The following is a 13023-nucleotide window of genomic DNA, read 5'->3' on the forward strand; positions in this document are numbered from 1 at the left end:
AGAATGAGGCTTCCCACTGGGAAGCAAAAGGAAATAGGGAGTTTGTTAGATTATTATGAGGACTAGAGGTGCAGTTAGAATGATAAAATATGCATATAGAGTCTCAGGAAAAATATAGGTTGAAAGGGACTTATGTGGGTTGTCTAGTCCAGATTCCAACTCAAAGCAGGGCTGTCCTCAAAGTTAAATCAAGTAGCTCAAAATCTTCTCTAGTATGTCTCCTGTATTGTGGGCCAAATGATATCAGCATGTCAACCCCTTCTGAAACATAGGATTCCCAATAATTACATTATGTTGTATAGCTGGAGCCTGTTTCTCCACCTAATGTTATTAAAAATTGTAGGTGAAATGACGGTAAAACAGAACAGTATCATAGAATCATAGAATGGTTTGGGTTGGAAGGGACCATAAAGATCATCTAGTTCCAACCCCCCTGCTGCGGGCAGGGACACCCAGTTAATGGCATTCATCATCTGTATTTTGGTTTGAGTGAATAAGGAGCATATGGCTCACTGAAAGGGAAAGTGTGTTTGTACAAGGTACCTAGCACAGGGGATTGACCCCCTTGTACTTTGGCTTTGTATTACAATTGGACTCTGACACAAAATGTAATTCCACTGAACGCATAAATAAATTCAACCTGATCCTTGCCAAAGTGCTGTAAGAAAATGTCGTGGTTTAACCCCAGCTGATAACTGAGCACCATGCAGCCTCTTGCTCGTCCGCCCTCCCCAAGGGGATGGGGAGGGGAATGGAAAAAAATTTTGTGGGTTGAGATAAAGATAGTTTAATAGGATAACAAAAGAAGAGAATAATAATAATAGTAATAATAATACAAGTGATGCACAAATGCAATTCGCAGATTGGTAGGGGTTGGAAGGGACCTCTGGAGATCATCTAGTCCAACCCCCCTGCTAAAGCAGGTTCACCTACAGCAGGTTGCACAGGATCGTGTCCAGGCGGGTTATGAATATCTCTAGAGAAGGAGACTCCACAACCTCTCTGGGCAGCCTGTTCCAGTGCTTGGTCATCCTCAGAGTAAAGAAGTTTTTTCTCATGTTCAGCTGGAACTTCCTGTGTTCCCATTTTTTGCCCGTTGCCCCTTGTCCTGTGACTGGGCACCATAGAGAAGAGTCTGGACCCTTCCTCCAGACATCCACCCTTTAGATATTTATAAGCATTGATAAGATCCCCATTTTTCTTTTCTGCAGACTAAACAGACCCAGCTCTCTCAGACTTTCCTTATAAGAGAGAGGTTCCTCATGAGAGAGATTACTCACCGCATGCAGGAAAAAAAAACCCCAAACCAGATGCCCAGTCTGTTTCAGAGCAGCAATCCCACCTCCCGGCTCGCTTCCCCGGTTACATGCGGAGCATGACGTTCTATGGCAGGGAATGTCCCTTTGGCCAGTCTGGGCCAGCTGTCCTGGCTGTGCTCTCCCAGCTTCTGGTGCACCTGGCAGGGCCTGGGAAGCTGAAAAGTCCTTGACTTAAGTGTAGACACTAGAACTGCCTCCCAACAACTAAAACCATCAGTGTGTTATCAACGTTATTCTCATCCTAAATCCAAACCACAGCACTATACCAGCTACTAGAAAGAAAATTAACTCTATCTCAGCTGAAAACAGGACAGAAAAATAAGGAGCTTAGACTAGATCTCGCAAGAGTGCTATGCATGAAGTATTTGTTGATTTGCCAAGGAGCTGTTGAATATAGGGCGTGTGTATCAGGTCTGTAATAATTCAAAACTATTAATGTCCTCACTTCTGTTCATTTCAGTGGAAGTTGTTTAAATGCATCATGGGCATGTTATGAATTATCATAAAGTACCGAAGGCTGACTTGCACTACATTCCCATTTTATAATTGCTTATTTTAGATTAGTGAGAATTCTGTCTGTGGTTTATTCTTCTAGCATTGGACACCTTTAAAGTAGCTGCATGTGAGAGTATCTTCCATTTACAGGTGTTAGTTAAAATGTGATATTTCTGCAGTGCTTGATGCGAATTTAACTCTACTCGTTGTAAAGTCTGACGTTGTATAGATACTGTCTTTGGTTGAAGTGAACTGAAGGCAATGCTGACCGTCTTTGGAAATCTAACCTTTCAGAAGCTGTTCTGACTTTTGGTTACCAATACGGTGGGTTATGTTTAGTTGAATGCTAGTCACCCATTTCCTTCTTTGGGCTTATTTTATCCTTGTCGAGTAAAATCAGATAGTGTTCTTTTGCTCAATTTTCAAGAACATTCTTTTTGGGGAACAGGGAGAAGAGATGCTGTTTTAGGACCAGCAGTAACATCAAATGAAGTTATATTCAGCAGTATGCTATCTTATCCTCCCTTTCCATTTATCAGATAAATGGATGTGGCCACTTGTTTCTGCAATAGCAGTAATATTAAGGAGAAAGAAAAAAAATCCAAACATGTTCTCTGCTTTAAGTTTTATTCCCTCATGTGGTTGTGTACTATTTTCATGCATAACTTAGCTGAAAACATCTCCTGAGTAACTGAATACATTGAGAAGTAACTCATTGTCAACAAACCTGTCTTAACATCTGCTTTACTGAATTGATCCTTTAAGTGCACACATGTGGCTCTTCCTCAACAAGGTCAAACTTATTAATGCTAACGGTAGCCTCCAGATCAGCATATTCACACAGTTAGGATGTCCGTATCTTGGATGTGATGATAACTTGTAATCCAAAAACATGGAACTTTTTTTTTTTTTAAATAAAGTCTCTGGGCTGTCTTTCCCAGCACTGCAGTTTAGTCTCCTTACTGCCCATCAGAAAAGATTGTTTTCCCTACTAGGAAAAAGTCTGAGTGCTTCCATGCTGACTTGTATCTTTCAGAGCCTATTTATGCAATTAATGCCAAAACATCCTATATGACAGAGGCCCTTAAAATACTGCTGTTTTCCTTGGACTACTGAGTATTTGCATTACTGAAGAAATGTATTCTCTTATGTTAAGGAAGCACTAGGGAATAATAATGCAGACACTGACGTAATGTGGTCTAAGGTCAAACAGGCAGCTTCATAAAGGTTTTAGCTGTGCAGGGTTTGCTGCACATTACTTCAAATATATAAGCTCTAGTTTTTTAAACGTGGTTTGTAACAAGCTGAGCAGAGTGCAAGCAGAGAGAGACAGCAAAGTCTGAGAAAACCTTTAGTAACTGAATTTTAGACTGTAAACTCTTTAGACTGGGGTATACGAGATGTGAGGACTTGATTGTGATTTGAGCCTTGAGTAACTCTTGCGAAGAAAATGTTATAACCTAGTAATGCTGCTGGGTGGATGGGTTTGGAGGGCTAGAATCAAGATACAGTGAATCATTCTGAGGACCATTTCTCAGAAAGAGCTACTGGTCTACTCACTCCTCTCCTGACAGGAGAAAAGCCTCATGACACCCTACAGTAATTTGCTTGGATTTCCTGTTTTCAGACTCCTTTTATGAACCCAGGATGTCATTAGGTACAGTTTAAAAATTATAAACAAAAACAAACCTATGACGTCTTCGGAAGGCACATGGGATTAGAGGGGTTTCATACTTAATACGGTAATCCTCTTTTGGAAATATATTTTAGAGCCTTAATAGAGAGTTAACATTTGTTTCTTCGTTAAGAGTATGATGATGTACAATTTGTTTCTTGGCCATGTTAGTGCTGGCTAATCTATCTGTTAGGGTAGCTGATGCTCGTGTCCTATATCTATGAAAAAACAAAACAAACTCAAAAAATCAAAACCGTGGTAGAGCCAGCCCCAGAACCTCTGTGTATGCTCCAAACAGTTTTCTAAAGCTTTTGTCCTTCCCCTTCTTCCACTCATGTATTGTTGTGGTTTATGTCTGGTTTTTGAAACATTTCCATCACTGTTGCCCAAGCAGGAAGCTCCTGCTTTGTAATTCTGCAACCTGCAATATGCTTTGTGTCGCAGCCACATCAGCACGGTTCCCATTTCTAAGACACAAATAAATAAAAAAATACTGCTCCTTCTTTCTTACGGCTCCAAAATAAGTTCCCTCTCTTTGATGCTGTGGTTTGGATTTGTGTTTCAAGGGGCAGTGCTATTGCTATCTCCTTTCCCTCCCATGAAGGTAGTGGGCAGCTCCCTCCCTCCCTGTCAGCAGGGAGCTCTCTCAAAGAGAAATGGCAATATTTGACTAGCTTGGTTTCTTTTAAAATGTCACCAAATTGGCTCCTTAGAGGAGTGGAAGTTATGAGATACTTTTGCAGTGCTGTGTCCCTTGGGAGCTTGAAACACTGGGGCCTGGTCTGCCTAACCTGTGAGATCAAACCTTCAAATGAGCAGCCAGAAGCGTAGAAGCTCATTTAGCAGAGGCAAATCAACCATTCTGTAGCTGCCAAGGGCAACAGGTCTTCCTCTCATTTCTAACCTCAGGTAAGGGGTTGTTGAGTCACATCTGTGAGTTCACCAGGCAAGGTGGCATCAGAACTGGGACAGCAAACCAGGTTCCTGGGAGCCCAGTTACACTACGTCATTACTGAGCTATGCTGTGTTCATAAAAGCTCTTGAGTTTTATACTATAAGGAGAAAAGGGAACACAAATTAATTACTAGGCTTTCCAAATTCTTCTCGAGTCTAAGCAGGAGTAGCTTCCTGAAATGGTCTTGGAGTAGCTGCACTGTTCAATCTCAGCAGTATTTTTCCTTCAGTTTTAGATCCTGAAATCATTAATATAAGTGCAGAGGATCATAAAACCTCTCTCCTCTGCTCAGCATTCTGTATCTTAGGTTCATTTCAGAGGCTTTTATAGAATTTTATTTTTTATGGATCTTTCCACCTTAACCAGAGCATTGTAAGGAATTTATTCAAACAGCTTGTGGTTGTATATGTATATATGCATATATCTATGTATAGGTGTATATATATGCATGTGTGTGTAATATTTTGGCATATTATTACCTCAATAACATGGTTCAACAAACAGCATTATTACCATAACAAAACAGGAGTCTGTAGCCTCATAGGCTTCTTCAGAGGCAAAAAAGTATGAGTCTCCTAAACTCAATCAAATGGAACCTGTTAGTTGTTGAAAACTGGTTGCTGTCTGCAGTAATAAATATGCTTTAAAAAGATGTTCCAGAATTTTCTCAAGTATTTGCTTTCTTGGACTTTTGCATTAGTACAGGTATTTCAGTAAAATTCATGGAGCGGAAAGGCTCCTCTGGCTGGACAGGCTGGCATAGCACAGCACTGCGGCCACAGAAGCAGCACAAAGCCAGGCAGAGCTGGCAGCAGCCTTTGTCCCAGGGTGCCCAGAGGTCAAGGACAGTGTTTGCTGTTAAATCACTGGGCACGAGTTCAGCTTTAGGCCTTTTCCTTCAGTTTTACTGCTAGTCTGTTTCAAACTGGACCTGGAGTTATTAAACAGGAGGGTAGGCTCCTCAACATCCCTCGGTATCGGTCTCGGCTGTGACTGCCAAGAGAGGTTTTGGGGGAAGTCTGTTTTTTAGGGTCTACAGCATTTCTGTGTGAGCCCATGTCTCTGCTTACAGATTGGGATGCTGGATGAATCGAGTGCACAGGGCAACCTCAAAGGCTCTCAGACCTACTGTGGCCCTTTTTGTGGGAGGGAAAAGCTCGCCCACAACTGTGGAAAGCCCTTGGCTGAAACAGGGAGTGAGATCCATTAATGGGCTGGGTTGCAGCAAGAGAAATCTTTGTTTCCATCCTAAAAGATGTTCATTCATCCCTGGTGAGGCCATGTCCATCCCAGGCACAACGCTCCCTACTCTCATCCTCAGTTCAGGGCAGGTTCTTCCCTCGCAGAGCCCGTTTCCATCTTCCTCCAGCCTCTACACAGGCTTTACCGTGTTCTTTCAGAGGTAGGGCATCGCCTCCCAGGCAGAGCTGCCGCAGGCTATCTGCACGGGATGGCGTCTGGCCTTGCACCATGCTGGTAGAGACATGTGGCAGCACAGAGGTGCGGGGCAACCTGAATGGCACTGCATAGACTTCCCATCACACATTCATTTTCTGTTTTGTTTTGGGGTTTTTTTTTAAGAGGTTTCATGACAGCTCGTCTTAGTTTACAAATGTGTGCATAGAGCTTGATTATTTGGGTCTGACTATGATTTGTACATCAATTAGTACCCATTCAGTTGTCAGCAGCAGTGGAAAGAGAAGTGCTGCCAGGTTAGTCCCTTCTAGGAATGCGGAAGCCATTATGGAGCTTTTTTCTGTGGCAAAGCCCGTGGCTGGACTCTTGGTTGTTAGCACTTACATGCCAATTCCTGTGCTAAATAAAATAATGCACTTACTATTTGTAGAGCTGGGGACATAGTAGTCACTAGTATCGTATGCTGCTGTTTCCTTCTCTGAGTTCTTCTTTTCCTCAAGGGGAGGAAAATCCTTAGTGTGCTGACCTGTCTCCATCTGGGACAACGATGGACAAAATCTGTGCTGTGGGCACGTTCAAGAGCTTTATGACTGGATCAGATAACTACAGAATTATATATATATATAAAAAATTATTATTTTTTTTTAGGTATTCCCTGTACTAAGCACTGGGGAATAATACTGCAGGCATTGTGAAAGTGTTGTCTGAAGGAAAATCACAATATTTTAAAGCACAAACCTGTGCCTGCTACTGCCAGATGGCATTTCTCGGTCATGTAAAATAACATGCTAATGTAAATACGCAGATGAACTGGAAATTGCCTTTTTTTGATCAACGGGTTGCTAGCAAGTTGTTGGTAATTACATGGAGATGAATGGAAGACGTTCAAATGGGCAACTGAGTCAAACGATAGAATAATTTTTTTGTAATCTTGCACACTTTGTATTGCTGTGTCATATGGAAGTGTCATACATACATTCAGTTGGACAGAAGAACAGAACAAATGCAGTTTGGAGCTGAAAATAAAAATAAAGTAGTGACCTAGCTGATTGTCTTGCTGGGTACCCTGTAAAATATGAACAAGAATGCCTGGGCTGTTTTAATTTATATTTATCTCAGCTTTTTATTTGTTTAATGTGAACTTTTAATAATTTCGTAGTTTAACCTTGCAGGGACCTAGTCTCCTTTTGCTGTCATCTGGTTTGCACGTACTTTTTTCCCCACTCAGCTTGCCATGCAGCACTTTTGTAGTGATTATCTAATGCTGCAGTTTCCCTCCTACTTAGGTGGAGGTCCTTACCATTTCTGCAATACTGTTATTCTTATTCCACACTGGGGCTAAAAGATGAGAAACAGTGAGCCTGCGTACTGACTCCAAAAGCCTGCTTTTTCTTGTCCTGAATCAGACTCTACTGTCACGGGAAGTGAATTTGTTTGGATGTGTTTAATTGCAGCCTGCATTTCACGGGGATGTGTACGTTTCTGATGGAATGACTAAAAGCCTCTAGCATTAGTCAGGCTGATCTGTAAATCATTTATCACCAATATTCAGCCTACCTATTCCCCAGCAACAGAAAAGGGAATCCCAAAGAAGGCACAGTTTGATGCATTAGTCTCAGGTGGGCCCCTCTCTTTTTTTTCTCACCATTTCTCCACAACGTTGCATCCAGCAACGTTTCCTCTCCAGAGGTGGGAAAGGACTGGATGCATTTCATTCTGATGGCTGACAATATTTGGTGATGATGTACTCTGTAGAGAGCTGAGTACTAGAACATGCCTGTTGACCCTCTGCTCTCCTCCTTTGCACAGGCCTGTCCAGTGGTCAGTCCCTGCCAAGGCAAGGGCACCATATTTCAGAGCCTAACCAAAGTTTACTGCCACTGTCCTGTCAGACTGGCTGCAGACTATGCAAGCGTGAGGAGAAAAGCCCTCTGGCAAGCCAGGCATGTTAGATGTACCCAAGTGGAAAGTCAATGAGTTGGAGGCTGCATGGGGGGACTATGATGGAAGAAAACATCCTTATCCGTGGTTTGTCACTCACACTAACCGTTGTCTCTCTTGTTCTCTTATCTTCCCCAGGAACGAGTGGAATATCTCTTTCTCATAATTTTTACAGTGGAAGCATTTTTAAAAGTAATAGCATATGGACTTCTCTTTCACCCCAACGCTTACCTCCGCAATGGCTGGAATTTACTAGATTTTATAATTGTGGTAGTAGGGTGAGTACAACGTTTTGTCTTTGAAGGCGCTGCACACATGGGAATACTGGCAACCTTTGAGAGCATGAGGGTGGGTGAATGCTTGGTACATTACGCATGGGTGACATTAGAGGTTGCTGTCCATCATGTTCCTCCTACAACCACCATTTGTTCCTCCTGTGTTAGCCCCGCTACAGATTCCGTGTTTTACCAAGTTTTACTGTGTAACCTAAAAATACAGTTAACTCACTGGTCTTCTGCAGGTATAACTTGATTCATGCTAATTTCAGTGTGTAGCAGTGATTTATCTTGAAGTGAATATTAACAATTGATGATCATTTGATGTACGTTTTCTGTCTGGTATCCCTTGCTGCTTAGCCTTTTCCAAGGCTTTTAATGGTTTGGAAGACATGGAAACTAAACTGCTCTTTGGGAACAGGGATAAAAAGACGAAGCAGTGCAAGGCTGTTGGACAAAGTAAAATGCCTGAATATGCTTAACTGGAAGAAAATTCTTTTGTTTGTAAATCTGCATGAATATTTAGAAAGAATATCTAGATGAGATCCTTTAAGTTCAGAGTTGGATGACAAATAAATTCTGCTATCTTGTGAACTTTTACTGATTTTTCTCATTTTCAAACATGGATGAAAAATTTAAATCCTAAGTTTTCTTAAAACCAAAAATAAGTTCTTCAGTTCAGTTGCATTGTTCTGCTACAGATTTCAACACTTTGGATTTTTGACCCTTTTAATGTTTTAACCTTTTAAAAGACTAATTTTACAATTGTAGATCAAATTGGTACTTTGAACTGCAACCTTTCTAATCCCCTTATTCCTCTCTGTTGTTGTTCAAGCTTGGTATTCAATTTATTTGAATAAAAGCAAAATAAAACACCTTCTGTTTTTTCTACCTAAGAGTAAGAGATAAGCAAGGGGGTTGAATTGTGGTTGTTGAAGGGAAGAGGTGAAGGATAAACTATCCCTGAAGACAAAGATAACAAGTATTTCTTTGAGTAATTTGTCCCATCCTCCCACCACTTCATTGTTAAAGAGTTTAATCGCCCACAAGAACTTGCCGTCTTTTTACCTCCTCACCAAGGAAACCCTGCATCACCTCCTAAGGAAAATGTCAAAAGGGACATTTTCAGTCATCAAAACCCCCTCATAATTTTTGCCCAAAATCAAAGTCCATCTAGCTTCTTGACTATTTTTGTGGTGACCCCAGAAAAATATGTCAGCAAACTGCTGTGTGCTACCCTATCCCTACTGCTTTCCATTATCATGGGGAAAAGTGAGTGGAAGGAGGATTCCCCATGAGTGGGAGGGAGGATAAGCTGGAACCTATTCTTAGTCCCTCGACCTCTCTGCCTCCACATGGGCATAACGCTTCTCCTTATGGCAGTGCCCAGTTGTCTTTCTCCTTCGTTCCTACCTGCAGCCAGAGGATCCCACAGCAAATTTGTAATTGGAAATTGTAAAACCCTCAACCCCTCCCTGGTTTTCATGTCCAATTCCTTAGTTGGTTCTGCCTTTGAATGCCTTCAAATAGCTCACCTGCCTGGGAATTGCTGCTTAAGTTGAAGAAAGATTGGAGAACAAAAGTCTTGTGAATATGATTGTTCCCTTTGCATTTTTATGAGAAAGAGACTTTTTAAAGAGAGGATGTACTACCTCTTCTTTTTCCATTGCAATGCAAAAGAGCCAGGCTCCAAAAATCAGAGGGCAGCATTATATCTAGTTTAAGTACAGTCCTTTTCAATTTTCCTACTAGGGCAGTTAATCAGCAAGATGATATTCAGACTGAAATTAATTCCCTTGCCAATGACAGAAGCTGCAGCTCTCAGCTCTTCTATCTGTTCTTGCCTCCAGCAGCTCTCAGTCACTAGATAGGGAACAAAAAAATGTAACTGCGGAGGGATTACATGAGTATAATAAACATGGCCAAGACCCCAAGGTCTCTGTTAAATAGTAACAATCTCAAGTGACAGATTCCACTTCAAGGCCAGATGGGTTCCTTTGATGTTTATCTGTTTAAACTCACTGGTACAGTACCACAGCATAGGCTGATGCACTGCTTTTTCTCTCCACAACCCCTCTGCAAAATCTACACGGTGATACCATCTGTTCCCATTACTTTACTCTGTCTTCTCTTCCTAGGGGTTGTCTGAAACCCCTCAATGACATTATGTTTAAATCTCAGTGTATTTGAATATTTTGTCAGGGAGGAAGTCCCATGGAAAAGGTTTAAAATGAGTTTTAAAGAGAGAGGAGGGGGAAGGCAAGTGCTGATAACAACATTTCCTTGTGGTGCCTTTTTCTGCCTATTGATGGAGCTATTGGAGAAAGCTGAGTAATCTGGACACAGCTGTAGCACTGGGCAGAGGGATTTATTTGGTATGTGGGGAAAAAGATGGTGTGGGACTTACACTGGAAGCGTCAAGTCCCAAAATGACTGTGGTAATTGCCATTCGTGCTTGTTCTGCCTTAGGAATCATCTTCATTTTCAATGATGATTGTCCTTGCTACAGAAAATAGAAATACTAGGTGGGAAGTATTTCTTCAAGTACTGTTGGAAGTTAAAGGAGAAAGAAAAAAAAAAAAAAAGATTTTAGATCCTTTGATTGTCTCTAACTCCACCTAGTATACCCAGCTTATCATGTATATCTCAAAGAGAGAATACAGCACAACGGGCTTCCTTTATGTTAAAACATACAAGTCGATAGAGAAAGAGGAAATTGAACACGTGTAGCATGGAGCATAAATTCTAGAGGGAAGTCTCAGTTTTTATAAAAAATTTTTATAAAAATGTGCCTGTATACTTTCCCATGCCTTCTGAAGATAGGTCCCCTGGCATCGAAAGGGATCTGAGAGTCAGTGGTTCTAAGGAGGCCACAGAAGTATGCAGCAGCAGAGGCGAGCACTGAACACAACTGCTACGTTTTCTGGAGAAAGGACGCGCTGTATGTAGACCCGTAGGCTTGTAACAGCTCATTGTTCTTGCAGTGTGGGAGATATGCTTATTCATCAGCTAAGTCTTTTAAAGCTTGATTCTAGCTTATCTTTTAATAGCCTATGACCTTGCTATGGCAGCACCATTAAATGCTACTTTGAAGAAAAATGTCTGTATGGAGGTATCAATCAGAGACTCTCTGGATAAGAACATTATTAGTTAAGAGTAGAGATCACATCCCTAAGCTGCCTAATGAGGCACAACCCACAAACACTAACGATTAGTCAAATTGTATCCTGCTTCCTTCAGTTTTACTGTTCCTCTTTTGGAAAGCATTAAACTTTCAGAGAGAACAGTGATGTCCTTTAATATTAAGCTGTTGGAGGAAATTTCTCTTGAGAGAAGACTAACTTGACAATGTTGTGCTAGAAGAATATCTATCTTTCCTAGCAGTGCTGTGGTTTGTCTGCCAAACACAGTCATTCTCCAAGGGCCCTTAGCTTCTGCCAGAAAAAAGGTGCTGTAATTGGAAAGGCAGTGTTACTTAAGAAGGTAAGCAGTGAAGGTATTTGGAAAGGATGTGAAATTAAGAGCAGACTGGAAAATGTGGTCACAGTATATGTCTTTCTGAAGACCCGTGGCAAGTTTCTAAAGGGCAGACCCAAACACTTTCACACTCACGAATCACAGATGAAGTATAAAACATTGTGAAAAAAATCATTGTACTTTACTATTTCTTTATACCTATGAGGATTCCTTCAGCTATGTTTTTCTGCTGATTTTTGGCCTTAGAAATACCAAGCCCTCTGTTTTCTCTTTATATTCTGGAGGCCCTTGACAAGTTCTTTTTTTATGCTATAAAAATCAGTGTGCCTTCCCACAGAGGAAGAGATGAATAGCTGTAGAGCAGGTTACAGCCTTATCATGCTGCTGTTGGGGTCATCTAGCAAAGTGAAAACCTTTTTGGTATTTCAGATGTCAAAAGGGTAACAAAAAAACATAAGAAAGAAAAACAGTGAGACTAGCTTCATAGCTCACAAGTAAATGTAAAAAAATATATAAATAAGGTGGAGTGTGTCCATGCATGCATGCATGTGGTAGAAATTTATTTATTTTCTGCTTTATAGTTCATGTGTGTCAAATGAATTTAGTTCAGGTGTAGTCATGTCACTAGTGAAATTCAGAAATCAAGATACTGTTAACTGTGCTTCACCATTGGAAAGTACTATTTCCAAATGAGAATGGGCATGAGTTTAGGCTGATGGAAAGTAGTTAGCTGGAAGGAAATAAGATTGATTTGTGTATTTTTTTTTTTTTAACTTCAAAATGGTAAGATTTTCAGTGGCCACAAGAGATTAGGTCTCTTGCATTTTTATACCATCCAAACTTTATCTGTCAGCACAGTGTTCTCTCACCATGCTTGGATCATGCGTTTCAGCTAACTCACCTACTGAGAAGAGAAGGAAAGAACCGTACCTCACTCCACCATACCTACTGTAAGCTTTTCCCAGAGGTTTTCATCAAAGAGCAGACTTTGCTATTTAAATATAGGGTAGAAGGACTCTGGCTTCCTGTTATGTATCAGTATCTTAACATTTATCCATCTCTTTTAGGACTGGAAAGCAATTAGCTGAAAAACTAGAGTCTTTAGAGCTCATAGAAACTCCAAATTGGATATGGGTTGTGGGTTTTTTCCTTAATAGAGGATAATGGAAGGGGCCGTCAGAAGCCTTACCTTTCTTCTGTGTCTTATCATTGGTGCTATTTTGGAACAGGATTTTTTATTATTTTATTATTTTTTCCTCCCCTCTGTGTCATAACAAGTTACAACCGAAGAAGCATGTGATAGTTGTAGTCTCTGAGTCATAAATGTCTGCCCATGCCCTAACTCTGGAGGCAATGGGGACAATGAAGTAGGATTGGCAAGATGTACTATAAATTTGGAGAGTGGAGTAGAGATTCGGTAGGCTGGACTGGGCACAGCCTAGACCCCAGTAGAAAAAGGGAGAGTCAGTG

At 41.0% G+C, this 13023-nt stretch overlaps 1 protein-coding gene across 7 annotated transcripts in view; it reads left to right on the forward strand.

The window, feature by feature from the left end:
- The window catches only part of CACNA1C (calcium voltage-gated channel subunit alpha1 C), a 487179-nt gene that overhangs the window by 275018 nt on the left and 199138 nt on the right, over positions 1-13023 (forward strand). For all 7 annotated transcript variants that reach the window (XM_075756906.1, XM_075756869.1, XM_075756832.1 and 4 more), the window contains exon 4: positions 7940-8079. In XM_075756906.1, the coding sequence (XP_075613021.1) occupies positions 7940-8079 (140 nt within the window). The remainder of the gene's footprint in view (positions 1-7939; positions 8080-13023) is intronic.

The sequence above is a fragment of the Balearica regulorum genome, chromosome 1 (genome assembly GCF_011004875.1).
Source record: "Balearica regulorum gibbericeps isolate bBalReg1 chromosome 1, bBalReg1.pri, whole genome shotgun sequence".
In the NCBI taxonomy this organism is placed as follows: domain Eukaryota; kingdom Metazoa; phylum Chordata; class Aves; order Gruiformes; family Gruidae; genus Balearica; species Balearica regulorum.